General features: G+C 48.5%; 1 protein-coding gene across 1 annotated transcript in view; it reads left to right on the top strand.

Annotated features, from left to right (window-relative positions):
* The first annotated feature begins 373 nt into the window (after positions 1 to 373).
* Duox (dual oxidase) overlaps positions 374 to 17,362 on the top strand; it is a 389,750-nt gene continuing 372,761 nt past the window's right edge. The window contains exon 1 of the mRNA XM_075682845.1: positions 374 to 524. Coding sequence (XP_075538960.1) covers positions 452 to 524 — 73 coding nt within the window. The 5' untranslated portion in view covers positions 374 to 451. The remainder of the gene's footprint in view (positions 525 to 17,362) is intronic.

Here is a 17,362-nt window from a genome sequence, read left to right as displayed (position 1 = left end):
TCGTGGTTGCGAAGTTGTAAATGATTTATGTGTGTTCATTGCCTTCTGTCGTGCGTGCTAGCTGTGCACTTCTTTTAGGCTGAACTCTCACCCGCTAAGGGCATTACAGCGGGGAGCGTTCAATGCTACGGATGCTGCGGGTAGTGCGATAAGTGAAGACACCAACCGATATTCACAAAAGATGCGTCGCAGGTCCGCCGCCGAGAAACCGCGAACAAACGCGCGCAGGGCGGCGCCGTGCGCAGGAATGTCACCACCAGTGACGCGCACCCCCGTCACGGAAGCGGTAGGCTAGGCTGGGCTGGCGCATGCGCACAGTCCCGGCCGCCGTCACCTGTGGCCACCTGTCGTCGGTGGTGCGAGAGAGGGACGGAGCCACCGCCGGCCAGACCTGTTTCAGCGTGCGGCCGAGTGCGTGCGTCGAGCAGCACGCCGCCCCCCCTCGACAACGATGGGACGAGCAAGCCGGACGAGCGTTGTTGTGCTTTGGATACTCACGGCGCTTCGAGTCCGCTGCCAGGACGGTGAGTTGCCACAGTAGGCGTCGCGCGGCTTGCTTGCGTCAGCAGTTTACTACATGCGGCCACGGGGGCTGCGGTCCGTGACAAGATGGAGGCGACCTGCTGACGATTGTCCAGCACGCTCGTGCCATTGGGTCGGCACGTGAGCGCAGTGCGAAGACGTTGCAATGCTCGCCATTACCGCTCCTTAACGGACAAGCTGAAAGGCGACATTGAAGCGTAGATTTGTCTAATGGAGCGGATGGGCATGGTGACCTATGCTAGAAGACAACAGGTATATGTTGCAGCCCAGACGCCAAATTCACGTGGTAGTTTTCTCATTGCTTTGGGCTCTAGGAATCGCGATGCTTCTGTAGGTATTCCTTCATTTAAGGACGTTAGTTGCAAGGTTTTGTTGAACTATATTTACACCGATGTATTACGTTAAACAAGTACGCCTGCATCAGGTTGCCTGGGTGAACTTAGAACATGTCTTGCGCACTCAGCCGATGCAGTAGGAGGACGTACATTAACAAAAAGTGCACGATATCCGTGGTTTCGCGCGGCACGATCGTATTCCAATGCTGAAGGGTTTTTCTTGCGCTTGGATGTCCTGTCGCCGGCTAATGCTACGAAGTAACAGTACACTACGTGGGTAGTCCTGACACACTTTGGAATTTTAGTCTTACTCCGGATGAAATTGTTGGGGTTGTCTTTGTTTAATTTGATAAAATTGCGGTTGTATAGGATATATGTGCTGAGTACCTAAATTGCATAAGTCGTTAAGCTAGGTGCAGTGGTCCCCAAGCAGATATATATCCTTTAGAGTTTTCTGTCGGGTGGCAAGAAGAGGTTGACCATGCCCGAGTGTCTGTCCACGCACATTCAGCGGGATTGGTGGCTTCTGGTGTGCCATATCGTAGTGTGTAGGGCACTTGGCAGTTGTCGCTGGAGTTGCCTTTTAGTAGCCGAGTGTGCGGAGATACAAGGGTATTCATGTATCTTCATATGGCAACTTGTGATTGCACTAGAGGAAAACACCCTTCACTTACTTTTCGGTTCACGCTAGAGCCCTGAGTTAGAACCCTCGACATGGCCGTTTCCAATGTTGACTAATCAGTCATAAATACAGAAACAATCACGCTCCTCAGGCACCTTTCATCCCTTCTTAAAGAATCTAGTTTGAAATTTGCTTGCAGATGATTTTGTATTAGGAAAGCTGGAAACACCAAGATTAATTAGGTAGTTTATCCGCTATTCAATTAGGTTCGCGTACATTTAACAGGTTGGTCCAGTAGACTGTTCAAGAGCTACAACACGTCGCCGTTTATTAGGGCTGTTCTTAGGTAGCAATGCCACTCAACAGCCTTATCAGGGGCCTGTTAACTGTCATCCATGTTAAAACAGGGCGAATTTATTTCTTCATTATAGGACAAGGTATCGCGGCGCGGTGACAGGTAGTGTGTGCCAAGGTGTTTTCTTTGCTTATATGTTACTGAAGGAACTCGTTTTAATGTGCGCTCACGCAGAGGCTGGGCAGCCACATCTGTTTGGCGCCTTTCGAGGCTAAATCTGGCTCCGAGGAACGTTCACTGTTGCGTGTACGCTTTTGTTTAGCGCAAGGTCTGTCAAATTAGGTCGCCGCAGTAAGTGCTCGTAGGAAGGAACGCTACACCCATGCCAAGAGAACCACGGAAAGTGTAACTTGGGCTTTAAAAACGGGAAGAGGATTCTGCTTTGATTATAACATTTTATTCGAGAACTTCAATAGCAAAAATTACCTACGAGAAAGCGGCCTGAAGCTAACTGTTCAATACCGCCCTTTAATTCTTGGTAGTGCCGCCTGTTTTAAAGGGAATCGCACATTTATATCCGGTTTAGTATAACAGTCCATCTTTGTGTTGCTTTCTGGTGTTATAGCGGCAATTTCAACATGATGCCCGCATGACCCAGTACAAATAGGCTGCTTGAGAAAAAACATTACTTGCGAATACGGTAACATCGGAAAACTATCCCCGCCGTCAAGTGCGGTGCTCTCACCACTTGGTTTCTCCGTCTCCACTGGCTGTGCCCACTGATGTTATAGGGTGGAATGCGCAGGACGGGAAAGGCCACAGAGCGGTAACGTTATGTCGCTCGCTGTCGGAAAAAAATGCACAAATTTTAATTTGAAATCTCAATTGCTTTTGCGGTTTACGACGGATGATCGGGATGTTTGTCGTCTCGGGTATGAAGAAAACTTGGTGAGTCTCTAAAAGTGGATATTTCAACATATACTGCCTTCAAACTAGGGCAATTATCGCATTTGCGTGCAGTCCTTCTGATACATTGAATAGAAAAATACATCTTGGTCGTGGCAGATAGCAATGTGTTTACCCCATCAAACCTGGCTCGCTTCCGGTTTTTGTTCCTGTTCGGGAAGCCGCTGGGGCCAGCTTTTAGAAAGCGCAGGCTGGTATAAACACTTGGGATACACGAAATTTCTGAACCGTGCAGACGGAGGGAACCTTTGTTCCCCAAACCTCGTCAGTTCTTTTTTGCGATGAGTGCATGCAGTGTGCGGAAAACGTTCATGTGCCAACATCTCGTTGATTTTCTGCTATACTTGCGGTAACCACTAAGGAGGATGCGCTTTTCTTCCCATAAAATGGTCGCCATCACTTCCCGAGCGTGGGTTCTTGAACTTAGAGGAGATAACGAATGCCTCCAGCACAAATACTATCGCTTATAGTCGGGCGATCAAACCACGTCTCGTTCATTAACAAGGCAGGCATCTCTAGGGTTTCTTTCTAAAGATGCACAAAAGCTTCACGCTCGATGATGGGCATTGCGCCCATCGTGCGAGGTTGCCCATCGGGCCGAGACATCCCCGAAATGTAAAAAAGGACGCAGCGCTACACCGATAGTTCAGTTACGCGGCAGTTTCTGGCACCCTAATTCTGGCATTGTTCGGGATAACGCTCGACCTCAACTATTCCAATCGCTGGAAGCGCTGGGCCGTTCTGACATTTGTTTGTCCTCCGTAGCCATGCGGCCGGGTTTAGGTTCACAGAACCAATTAATGGCGCATCTCACGACAGACATTCACTGCTATATAGATTCACCATTCTACTGTTAAATATATTGCGGCCCACCGCGTCGCCCCAATGCGATCGAAGCGAAAGTACGCGAGAACTCATTGCTGTTCTTTCGTGCACGCTCGTCTTGTCGTGCTGTTTCAATGTGTCGCACCAGCTTGCCCAAACACGGGAAGCATCCGTGCACTCGGAACATTTAGCCATAACTGTGCACGGCACGGCGTCCCTCATGGGCCGGTCAGGTGTCGAGCACAATTACTCTTTCTTGAAGCCTATTCGCAAATTTTTCAAATCAAGGTCTTCGATCATTTGTTGATCACCAGCGTGTACAAGTAGTAAATGGTCGACTACAAGCGTAGGTTGAATGGTTGATCAATATTCCTAGTTTTTTCACCTTACTCACAGGCTACAGGAGAGCACTGAGTGAAGGGGGTTGTATAGTAAATGCAGCGAGGATGACAGGGGCTCAAAGGGGTCACGTTTACAAAACTGGAAGGTATCAGCATAAACGTAGCACAACACAGAAAAGCTTGAGCAAACAAAGCGTCAAGAATTTTAAACGTTTCTCGATACAAAAAGTTGTAATTTTAGAACCTAAAAAGAAGGAAAAATCTAGGCAATAAAGCGTACGAAGGCAAGCGACAATCGGTGATTATGCATTCGCAATTGTTTCCGGTTTAACAGATCGCATATTCTTCCCAAACTTGCTGCTAATAGTATTTTAAAGGCTAAGAAGGGACGTACACACGAATTGGACAGTCAATAGGGTTTGTATGGCACGCAGTGTGTCGTGGTGTATACAGTAAAGGATGTTACTGCAAGGCCGTTGGAACGTGACTAAATGAGTGGGCCAAACAACAGAAGCACGGCACGAGAACTTTCATTTCTTGACACGGGACAACGTACAGCAGGCATAAATAACGCGGAACAAGTTTTCTTGTGCTTCATTGAGAACAATTTCATCGCAAAATGAACACACGAAATGCGTATGAATGACAGGTCAAGTCTGTAATTTTTGCTTGTTCTATTAAGTTTCGTTTTTTGTGTGCTATAGAAGTTTTCGTAATGAACGTCTACGCGGCTCCTCTGCGCTTTACAGTGCTTGCTTGTCAACCCTGCTCTGATTTGATTCTGACTTCATATGATATAGCAACGGAAGTGCAGTAATCCGAACAATGGTATAAAATTCTGTATTTCAATACTTCGTATTCATGGAGAAGTACCGCGCAAATAGTCCGGCTCCCCTCTGTCGGCATCATTTCCGAGGGACGCGTGCACCCGTGTGTCTCGCTTAGCGAGGCGCCGCCGCTTTTCGTGTCCCTGATGGGGTCGCGCGCGTATTGCCATCGCGCATTCGGAAACGGCCAGGTAGCTTTCGACGTGACAGTCTGGGCCCCGTGTCGTAGAAAATCCGGTGTCTGCATCCGGCGCAGTAGCCGGCGTAGGCGCTCCGTGAGCGAAAATTGCCGTATATATTCTACACGCCCACTACAGTTCCTGTTCTATCTCTGTAGTTGCTCGTACCTTGTCTTGCATTTTTTACAATTTTATTGCTCGGAATTTAGAAAATGACAGCCTACAAAAAATATCACGACGCAAAACACCTATAGCGCATGACTTTTATGTTACACCTTGTCAGACTGAAATATTAAAGGTGTGAAACAATAACAGAAGATTGGCCCACGCAAGAGACTGCGTTTCTATATAGTAGAAAGCTCGCCTTCGAGCGTAGCGTTCGCCACGAGCGTTTCCCAGTAAATATTACGGTTACTTACTCCGCAATTGCCGACAAGCGTTCGAAGCAGTGATGGATCTTTGAATGCTATTGCGTTGCACTCTTACAGGCGAAGGTTAAGCGTACTCCAAATATTTTGCCTAAGCTTCGTCATACATCTTGTGCACAAAAATCCAGTGGAAAAGTGGAAACCTTTGAAATCAGATTCAAGCCTTTGTTTCTATGCTGTAAACACTCACAATAAGTTAGTAGTAGTATTTGGGGTTTTACGTGCCAAAACCACTTTCTGATTATGAGGCACGCCGTAGTGGAGGACTCCGGAAATTTTGACCACCTGGGGTTCTTTAACGTGCACTTAAATCTAAGCACACGGGTGTTTTCGCATTTCGCCCCCATGGAAATGCGGCCGCCGTGGCCGGGATTCGATCCCGCGACCTCGTGCTCAGCAGCCCAACACCATAGCCACTGAGCAACCACGGCGGGTTCACAATAAGTTAATGTATGATACAGTTGTATATAGGTTCTATTTAAGGCCAAGCAACAATTTATCTGCCCGATGGGAACTATGAAAAGTAGTTTCGTTATAAGCGAGATTTATTGTATTCTTATACTTCTAGCATGGCCTTTAAGATCTCTTCAAAGAAGGTGCCCTCGCCAGTTCAGTCGATTGCAGACTGGTACCTCCCCCCCCCCCCCCCATATTGCGTGATTAACAGGCTGTCTTTTGCGATGTTCAGTTTTCCGAGTGTGTTTTGCGATGGCGATCTTCTATAGATTTTATTAAACTGAAGCACGCGTTGGTTGCTCTATCATTCTCACCGAAACTACGCGAGACAAATAAAGCACATTTACACGGCTGATTAATATGAATAGAGCACTTACCTCAACGAAAAAAAAAAGGGGGGGGGGAAAGGTGAGCTGGCAATAACTGCTGCGCGTGCGCGGAATCTTTTTCGCCGCGAACACGACAGGCGAGGGTTAAAGGCGCAAAAGTGCGGCTCCAGCACTGCTTTTTTCTTTTTTTACACCTGGAATGCGCTGGAAATGTGCTGCGGCATATCCTTGGCGGACGTACGGGGCAATTCCTGAGAGAAAGTGAAAGATCTGTCTTGCCGGATGTGTCGCAAGGCTCCGCTCGGAAAACCAGCCTGGCTGCCGGCGCTCCTTTCCTGTTATTTCTCAATCCTTCGTTTCTTGAGTCCGAGCGAACGAACAGGAGATAAACGGCGCAGTGCTGCACTGGCAGTTCTTTATCTCAAGCATTGAACAGCGCAACCTCGGCGGGATCCAAATATGTATGCTACGGTGTTAACGCATCTCTCATCAAGTCGCATGATGATGGACGTCTCGAAAACGCGATGAAAACATTAAACATTACTAGGACGTTTCACTTTGTATTGGACCAGAGACGTCAAAACAGAAAGCTGCCCTGGCACGAGTGAATAAGGGTGATCTAGCTAGGACAACGAGGATTAAAAAAATAGTGCAATCTACAGGAAAAGTAAAGGAGTTGCTGCTTCGTGTCGTCTTTTAGAGTTCAGCATATATCTTTATGTTTTGTTTAACAAGCTCTTTAAGTAAACTTTTGCAGATCCCACGGACTGTGGGCGTCTTTGTTGTGCCAAGTATTTTGCATGTACCTGTCTATCCAGCACTGTTTGGGTCTCTGCAAAACGATGCCAGTCAGGCTAACGTTTTCCTGTAAATTGAATTTTTGCGTTTGTAGGTCGCGAGCGTACGTGAGCGTCACAGCAGCAGTACGACGACAACCTTGTTGTAGACGATTGTATGATGGCAATGGCATAATTTATAAGCCGAAGATAGTGGACGAGCGTAAGCGAACGAAAGGAAAATTGGGGTGTCACCGGCCTCTACGTGCAATAGAGTCGTGCGGACAGGCTGTTTCACACTTAAGGGAAAACTCGGAGCTCATCGCAATGCCGCCAGCGCTGGAGTCGGCCGGTGGCAACAGCAGCTCACGCACGCGCAGTTTCGAACTAGAGCACGGACCGGGCTCGGTTTGGGTGAGCTATCTCTGTCGCGGGCCCGGGATCCAAGGAACTTTGTGCTCGGGTCGGACCCGGGAGTCGGTCAGGCCCCTAATAGGGGCCTGACTAGGGGCCTGATCTTTTGAAAACGGTCAACTGTAGGTAGGAAAAACGTTATTTCTTCAGCGTTAGATGGGGTGATTAGGCGTGGTTTCTTCAGGTGTACCAGGTTGCCGTCCATCGATGTTTGATTCAACAAAACAGACTTGTGCGCTTGTTGGTACTGCATGTTAATAGCTTTGAGTGCAAAGAAACGCACGACCCGAGAGAGGGCACACAGCAAACAGTGCTACTAACAACTGGTAATCTGCTGCCCTTGGCAACAGTATACATAGCGCCGTACAATACAAGACGGAAAGGGAGTGTAAGGTTAACGTGTAATGTTTGATCGCGACCTCTTCGGCGCGTTATATGGCCTGGAGTTGAGTGTCTAGGCTAGAAGTGCGCCGCACAGCCTCTCATGCTTCTTGCGAGAGAGGCCATCAGGTTAGACGGAGGACTGTCCTCCTCGCACTCCCAAATTGTGTGACTAAGGCTTGCTAGTGCCCCACAGAATCTACAGAGTGGGCTAAGCCGCGATGACAGCGACGCACAGCCTGTACTACGGCCGAGGAGGATAAACGCGCTTACCTCTTCCTTCCTCCGTCTAACGCGCGCTCACTTTGCCCCCTCCTCCCCGTTCCCACTTTAGCTATCTTTCGATCGCGTGACGTTCAAAATTGGGCACGGCGCACATCACGCCAGCATCATTCTCGTTCACTTTCGCAAGCGTTCCCCCGCAGACACAGGAAATGGTGCTGCGTTCGAGGGTGCGTTCCGAAAAGTGCAGCGATAGCGAAAGACCTCTGCAAAGTCTAACACCAGGTAGAAACATCTAATCTATCAATGTGACAGCTTTCGTGATCAGTGTTTTGTATTCTTTACAACCCTACAGCGGTTTGCCACGAGTGGAAAGAGAGATACCGCATCTCAACTTGCTCGGCTCAGTCTGTCGTACTTGCATTGCGCTGAATACCGTACAAGTTGAAACGAAATCGGCAGAGCCCGCGTTCACTTATATTACAAAACACAGTGCTAAAGTTGATGCCAGAAAAGCCAGTCACTGGAGCCTACCGGCATTGAAATAGAGCATAATAAGGGGAAAAAAATTGGTTGTTGCACGGTAAATGTAATTCCATGTGACCAATGCGGTTGCGCGTCGCCAATTTATATTTTATAAAGCTATAAACTTCAAGCCAAGTTTATTTGCTCGAGTTCTGGCATTGCACGTTGCAATGTTCTTTCTTGAACACACCATTCAGATTACGTTGTTGGCGATTGGGCACATCAGCAGTGCCTTAATCATTCGATGTATAATGCCCCGCAACTGTTCGGCAAATGTTACAGAAGCTTTCATATCACACGTTTATATCTTACCTGTTCATTTATCAGGAACAACGCCAGACGCAGTCCTGACAGTCAAAATTGTCTCTAGAAAATGTCCGGTGCCGGTGATGGTACCTTCATAATTACCGAGAATTGGACCGTACTTCGCTTACGCTCAAGGGCTAACAGTCCAAACCGGGCTGGGTCAGCCTGGGCGCAAATCTTTCGTGCCCGTGCCGGATACAAGTCAGGTTTGAAACTACCTACTCGGGCTCGGGTTGGACGCCGCATAGCACTTTCGGGCTCGGGACGGGTAGGGGCATGAAAAAACGGCCCGTGCAGCGCTTTATCTCTAACCGCGCCGTCTGCTACGGGGGCGCACGCTGGCCGCGTTGTTGGGAAGCCTGCCACTTTCAGGGGAAGTGGGCGGATTTCGTCGTTACTGCGTGAAATGGGCCGGTATCCTTTAATAAATGGTGCGGCACGACAACCTCTGAGCCTTCATTGGCGATAATGGGTCCTACAAACTTCTTTTGACAGCATGCTTCGTTTGTTCATTCGAAGGGCCAGGGTACTGAGTGCATGTATGTTTATTTCTTCACTGTGCGCTACCGTAACAAAGACAAGAAAGAGACAACGAAATGTGCGCGAGGCATGCTCGGTCTTTATTTGACCCGAAAGGAAAACAAAACACTCAACAATAATAATTATGCTGGTCAAGCCCGATGGAACAAACGCATACGAACAAACGAACGCTTTAGCTAATAGAAAATGAGCTGGAAGTCATTCTTCTCGACAATAGTTCAGTACACCAGACAGGCCGCACCCGCCGGCGGGGAAATGCACGCGTCGCTCTTCGAACTTCACTTGGCTTCTCGTCATGTCCCTTGCGGTAGCAATGACAGTGCTCATTGTGGAAGGCAGTTAGTTGTACAGTGGTGTGCGCATTCGTAGGACGTCCCACTGACTCACTATGGTGTACTTGAGTGGGATTTGGCGCCCTTTAAACGGCTTAAGATAAAAAAAAGCGCAGTGCCCTTCCACCCGGTAAAGGATAACCAGAGATCTGTATGGGGGTCCCTAATGGCGAACTGCACCTCCGCCGCGGGTTGGCCCGGAATTTCACTACCTTCGGCACCGCCACACTTAGGAGGAGTGCTTAAGGCCTGCTTTCCCTGCATCGTGGGTCGGCTCGGTGTTGAACTGTCTTCGGTATCGGCCCACAAATGGGCAGTGCTTAACACCTTCTTCACGCCCGCCACGGGTCGACCCGACATTACACCATCTTCTGGGTCGGTCCAGGCATTGGGAGTGCTTAAGGCCTGCTTCACCCCCGCGGCGGGTCGGCCCGGTATTACACAGTATTTGGGATCGGCCCACGGATGGGGAGGGCTTAACGCTTGTTTCGCCTCCGCCGCCGGTCGGCACGCATTGCACAATCTTCGCGATCGGAACAAGTATCGGGAGTGCTTAACGCCTGCTTCACCTTCGCCGTGGGTCCGCCCGACATCCGAAGCTGAGCCACGACGATTTGAGCTTTGTGGTGACGAGGAGTGGAAAGCAGCGAGAGATTCAAACTATATGCGAAAAACAGAGCACGACGTGGTACCGTTTAACACATAGATGGATTCGGGAAGGATCCGAAGTACCATGTGACAGAAAAGGGAAAGGAAGATTGCAACTACGCGTCTCCTATCGGCACTCCAGTCCCGCTATGGTGATGCCCATCTTCAGCAGTTAAATTTTACAAAATTACAGCACGTGCAGCAGGACCACTACAGCCTGCAAGAGCTCGCTGCTCATGTCGGGCGCCTGTCGTAGAAGGCCCTGTCTGGTTATCGGAACTCCATAGCCGACTTTATTGCTACCAAAGCGTTCATCGAGGCCATCACTGACCTCAACGTTGAGCGCTTCATCCACCTTGCCCGCCCGTCTACAGTTCACGCAGCCTTAGCTCTTGCCACGGAGGCTCACACAGTGGAACGTTTCACTGCAGTGCCCCGTCCTCGCCCCTTTTCCAAGTCAACAAGTGTCCACAGGCCAAAACAATCGTTCCGACAAATACCATCAGCGCTCTGTTACCACGCGCTGCTATCAGTGCAACGAGACTGGCCATTATAGTCTAGACCGTGCGTTGTACCCCTTCGTCGGAATACTCCGCGGGTCACAGAGGGTAGGACCCACCGTAAGTCGTGGACTCCCTCTCCTGTCACTGGGCCAGTTAACAGGATACCCACGTTGCAAGTCCGGCTAGGCGAGCCGCCGGAAAACGTTGAAGCCCTAGAGGACAACGGTGCTGCTTTTAATTGAATGAGAAGCAATTTTGTCCAAGCTCAGTGCTGTCTCAACCGGCTGCGGTCGCACCAGCTGGCCACCTCCTACCTGACGGAACTCGTCTACTATCCCTTGGAGAAATCTCGATGACTGTAACTGCTTCGGAAGAAGAGTAAGTGTCCCATTCATTGCGGTACATAACCTCTGCACACCCTTAAGTTTGCGCTGAAACTAGTGCTCAGCTTTAAGCGTATGCGTGGACTTTAACCACGTTGCTCGCTCACGATCCGGCGCCTGGCCTGGCAGCCAACGCAGTCGCAAATGAAGTGCGGCCCTCGCTTGTGCGCCCCTCTTTCAAGATGTACAGCCGCGTCGCCGCAGGAGCTCGCACCTTTCTGAGAAATGACACTTCGTAGTTGTGTAAGCATTTATCTTACTTTCGTACGAGAGTTCGCACCCATTATACATGGATATCTGCGCCAACGACCGCGCTTCTACCGAAGCACCGCAAACATGAACATCTCGACCACCACCACCACTTTCCTTCCCTGTGCTGGCAAGTGTTACGGTAACTATAGCCTTGTCTATTGAATGAATAAATGAATTAATGAATGTTGCAATGAGTGAATGTTTATTTCGACAGAAAAATACAAGGATTGTCTGCCAAAGAGGCTGACAAAAAGGCACGAATGCCTTTAGGGAGCCTCTGCTGCGTGGGTGCCCATTCGTTGCGACATGGAGGCATGCTTATATGCGGATGTCTTTGGTGACTGCACTATCTACTCGCGACCTGGCAGCGACTTTGCCATCCCCGCTCTTTGCTGCGCTCCCCTTCTGCATTTGCTGTCGTCGTGTTAAGCCTGTCATAGAGCTCACTTCGCCTACACTCTAGAATTGTGCTGGTGCCCGGGGCAGTCCCCCAGCCCTGCTCCGTTCTCGCGACAGCGCTGTGCTTCTCCAGAGTGTGGCGGTGACTGTCTTAAATTTCGGCCCAAGCCTAACGTTATCCTAGAAGTTCGGTATCCAAGCATTGCTGGTGAAATTTCGAAGGTGCTTGACGCTACCACACAGTGAATTTGGATGCACTACTCTTGTCTGTCATAAAGTAAACACTGGCTCCCATGCAACCCTCCTACACAACCCTTTCGATGTTGCGGCTTGGGAACGCGCTAAACTTACAGCACAAGTGGAAGATATGTCACAGCTTGGCATCACGTTTCGTTCGTGTTCGTTTGTTCTTCCACAGTAGTTATCGGGAGTAAGAACGGCACTAGGCAATTTCGCGCAGGCTATCACTGCCTAAACATTACGAAGCCGGATGTATACCCCCTTCCCCGCCTAGACGACGCCTTAGATAGGCTTCTGGGGGCCAGATTTTTCACTACACTCGACCTCCTCTCCGTCTATTGGCAGGTCTGGCTGCTGTTGTCGCACCGGATTAGCTGTACTATTTTAACCGCCTTCCTTTTGATCGATTTAATGCACCTACAACGTTCCAAGACCTAATGGACCGGGTCCTCCCACCCTTGAAGGGGTCAATGGCATTGGTGTATTTAGATGACGTCATGGTTTACGCTCCCACCTTTTATGAACACCAATAGCGTTTGGAGCTCGTCATGTACGCTCTAGATGTTGGCGGGCTCCGCATAATGCCTTATAAGTGTTTTTCGGCTATTCAGAAGTTACCTACTTGGGTCAGGTTGTGAGCGCCCACGACATCAACCCTGACCTTTCTAAGATACAACCTTTAGCAAGAATTCCGCCTCCTACAACAGCCAAAGAAGTCAAAAGCTTTTGGGCCTGGCGTCCTACTTCCACTGTTTCGTCCATGGTTTCACCTGCCGCACTGTACCCCTCGATGAACTTGTGAAGAAAAATCGGGAGTAGCAGTGGACCTGACCCGACCCGATCAGGATTCCCGACCAGGAATCAGCGTTCCAGAACATTAAGGCGGCCCTGACTTCACCGATGCTCCCACACTCTCAAGAGGACGCTCCTGGCATCATCCACACTGACACCGTTGGCCTTGGCCTTAGGACGGATATTCCGCAATCCGACTCCGATGGGAACGATAAGCCTGTTCACTATGCTAGTCGCCGTTTCAGTGAACCAGAGTGTCGGTACCGCACTTCATAACTTGAGTGCCTCGCAGTAGTGTTTACCATTTCAATGTTTTGGTCTTACGTCTAGGGAAGGCATTTTATTATTGTTGCTGACAACGTTCGATTGCGCTGGCTCCAAACAAAAAAAAAACAAGAAATAAACATACGCAGCTTGCACTAGTGGTCCAATGCTGGAGTCAACAGCGGAGCTTGTGATCACCTAGCTTTTACGGGGCTGGCCTAAAATATTTTAGGTTTTGCGAGATTATGCTAGGTTTTGCTTTGTTGGTAGGATCGCCTAAGCCGTTTCTAGGTTGTGCGAGGCTGTGCTAAGCTTGGCTAGATTGTTTCTAGGTTTTGCGAGGTTTCGCTAGGTTTCGCTAAGCTGTCTCGGCGGGCTTGACGCTGGAAGTTTTCTAGCAGTCGCAGGCTGGTGTCGCTTTCTCGGTGACATCGAGCGTTCAGGCACCGACTCTCACGCTCCCTGGACTCCGCGCGGTGTTCCGGATTAGTTCAGCGGCGACGCGTGGCTTCTCGCTTGGCAGTACTTTCTGGTAAGCCGCTTCTTCTTCGCCGGACTTTCTTCGGTCTTCCCATGGCTGCAGCACATCCGCACGTAGTAGAGGAGGCGAGATGCGCGTCACCGCGCCGGCTAATCAGAGCGTTTACTTGCCTGTGACATCATGGCACCGCCCTATGCGCGTGGAGTGTGAGGAAGTTACGTCGCTCGGTGCTCACGCAGGTGGTTGCTAGGCAACGCGAGGCGGGGTACAGCTGGGCTGAGTTTTCTGGTAACGCTCCCCGGCGGAACTAAACGCTTAAGCAACTGCGCTGTTAAAAAAGACCTAAATGCCAAAGTTACCTGGTGGGCCATCAAACTTCAAGACAATAGCTTGGTGGTCGTTCATCGCAGTGGTTCGTGTCACCAAGACACCAACTACGTTTCTCGCAACCCTGTCATCATTAACTACTCTGTGGCAGCATTTGCAGTACGCGACCTCCGAGCTTCACAGTATCGCAATAAATTAAACGCTGATATCAAGAAAGCAAAACTTTCATATTATTAAGCAATATTTGCTAGGATAAGAACGAATCCGGCAGAGATCTGGAGACAGGTAAGCTACCGTAGTGGCAGAAACCCATCACCGGTTAAAGCTGACCAAATAGTAATCAATGACTCTATAGGAGCCAAGACGCTAGCAGATGAAATTGACGAGTATTTCATTAATTCAGCCGTACCCCAGCCGTCTATTCAACAAAGTGGGCTCTAATGGCCTTCTCGTCGAGTAAATTCATTCGTTTTGGTTGCCGTTACCGAAAGAGAAATCAATGGTCTTATAATACGCTTAAAAATAATGCCGCAAGTTGGTATGATGAAATAAAATTGAACCTGTAAAGCGAGTGTCGTTAATTATCAGCCCTGTCCTAGCCTATTAGTCTCACGTTTTCGACTGGAATCTTCCCAGATAAATTAAAACTGGCCAAAGTAATTCCAATACAGAAAGGGGGTAGAATTAGCGATAGTACGAATTAGCGGCCAATCTCAGTGCTACCGGGGTTTTCAAAGATTTACGAATTGTCCATTAATAACCGGCTGTCAAAATATCTAACCAAGTATCGTATAATATCACCTTCACAATATGGTTTTCAGAAAAATAAGGCGACTCAGGACGCTCTTCTTTGCGTAAAGCAGCAAATAATCAGACATTTTGAAGATTAGCACTTCACGTTAGGAATATTTCTCGATCTGCGCAGCGCTTTTTATTCCGTTGACCACGATATCTTAGGTATAAAATTAGATTGTTATGGAATTCGAGCTATCACATTGGACCTTATCAAGAGCTACTTATCGTTTCGGCGTCAGTTTGTTAAAATAGACTGTACTCCTTCAAAACGGCTTGACATCAACCTAGGTGTCCCGCACTAGGTTCGATATTAGGCCCGTTACTTTTCCCCCTATATGTGAATGACATTATGGAACTACAAACAACACCTACAATAACCATGTTTGCAGACGACACTAGTTTATTCTTTACAGGTAGACCACTGCATGGCATTGAACAATCGGCCAATCTGTATTTAAATGATTTATCCACACGGTTTCAACAAAACAAACTTCAGTTGAATGCAGTAAAAACAAAGTAAATGATATTAAGCCAATCAGTAAGCATACAAAATGATTAACTTACAGTACAGAGGACATAACTTAGAACAAGTAAGTGTGCAAAAGTTCCTTGGGGTATGGTTTAGTGACGAGTTCTCTTAGACACCTCATGTCAATCATCTGCTCTCCGAACTCGCGAAGTCTGTTTCATGTATAAGAAAAATAGCTCCTCTTCTGCCTCTTTGGCTAAAGCAATCGCTATATTACTCTCTGTTCTATCCTAAACTTTTGTATGTCAATTTGGTCTGGGGAGCAACGACAAAAGGTAACTATGATAGGCAACAACTGCTGCAAAAATGTGTCCTTCGAATTTTTGTGAGCCACACCGGCCCTATTAGATTGTTGCCGGCGCAACAACTTTTTCCCAGATTTGATGTTTTACCTGGAAATAAGGTCTATTTATGGATACTGGCACAGCAAATACATAAGAACTCCACAGTATTTACGCACCTGTCTTGGCGCAATACGATATCCGCAACCCGAAATGCAGAAATAGAAAAGTCAGAACAAATGATGAAGAGCAAGATCTGGAATATCAGGTAATAGACATATGTTAAATAACTATGCTTCTATTTTGGATTTCTGCCTACCCAGAAAAATGTTCAAACGTGAACTGGGGGTGATCTTGTTTTCCGTTGGAATTGTTAAGTAACAATGATAAATGTAAATTTCTGTTTTGATTGTGGATTTCCTTTTACATGTTTTTGTCATATGAGCGTACCTTCAATGTGATTGAAAAAAAAAACTTTTTTTTTTGTGCCAGCTCTCTGCTGTACTGCTGCCGACTGCTAGTTTTGTTACGTGGGCAGAGGCCTCGTCAGGCAACCATGCCTTTAGTCTGTGCCACCCGCAGGATGATGTGATTTTCCTGCAAATAAAAACCGACCGACCGACCAACTGACCGACAAAGGATACCGAAGTCTACGACATCGTCCGATGCCCCTGACGATACCAGTAAACCTAAGCACCGCCTCGAGACTTGTCAGCTTATACACTCCGGGATGTAATCTTTTGTAAGCTAAGATTTAAACGTACAGGAAGTGAATCATACCTACCTGTGCTGCCTGTGGCCACGCCACCGTCTATACTTTTTATGTGCCACGAAGCCCTCTCAGCTGGCCACCTAGATCACTAGAAAACTCTGGCACGCGTTAAGGAAAGGTTTTGGTGGTCTGGTATGCGCGCCGGCGTCTACCTGCACCTGTCACCCTGCACCATTTGTCAAGCTCGCAAGGTCGCCACAAAGCAGCAACCTGTGCCCTTAAAACCAATGGCCCATTCTAACAAACCATTCGATATCGTGCGCATTGATCACACGGGCCCGTCTCTTCGCAGGAAGCAGGGCAAATAAATTCACATTGTGACCACAGACTATTTGACTAAATGGGCAGATTTCGAGCCGTCTCTGATTCGGCAGCCGCTCATGTCATGACCTTTATTAACGAGTGCATTATGTTCCGGCATGGCATGCCGAAGTTGTCGATTTCCGACCGTGACGCGGCATTTGTGTGGCCTGCCTTCAAAACTTTTTTGTCTAAACGACACACTGCAGAGCCTTTTCAACACCCACAAATAAATTTACAGGTCGTGAGTACACCGCAGCATAAAAGACCATTTCTTTCTACATCTCATGACGACTGGGATGACTAGGTCGCTGCTACGGTTTTCGCTCGGAGCACGTCCCAGCAGGAATTCACTGGCGCCACACCGTTCCAGCTGTTCTACGAGAGGACGCCAAGGCTACCGCAAGAACGCGTTCTTGGCTTTGACACGTCTCTGCAAGAGCGCCCCCAAAATTTGGCTCCAGTGAGACTCTGCGCCAGGCTCGCCTCTGAGCTCGGCTTTCAATACTGCCACATCAGTTGCAGTTCAAAATGACTTCTCAGCAAAGTCCTGTTTGCTCTTTCCAGTCGGGTAATTTAGACATGGTCAGCCGTGCACAACGTTTGCCTAGGCGCTGCGAAAAATTCGTACGTCGGTTTTCTCGCCCAATTTTCTCGGTGTGAAAGGTCTGAGTGCTGTGACGTTTCGTTTAAGCTTGATTCACGAACCAGATCACAACCGTCGGAAACGCACTTTTCGTATTCATGTCAGCCA

Source organism: Dermacentor variabilis, chromosome 2 (genome assembly GCF_050947875.1).
Source record: "Dermacentor variabilis isolate Ectoservices chromosome 2, ASM5094787v1, whole genome shotgun sequence".
NCBI lineage: Eukaryota > Metazoa > Arthropoda > Arachnida > Ixodida > Ixodidae > Dermacentor > Dermacentor variabilis.
This window is presented reverse-complemented; position numbering and strand designations above follow the sequence as displayed.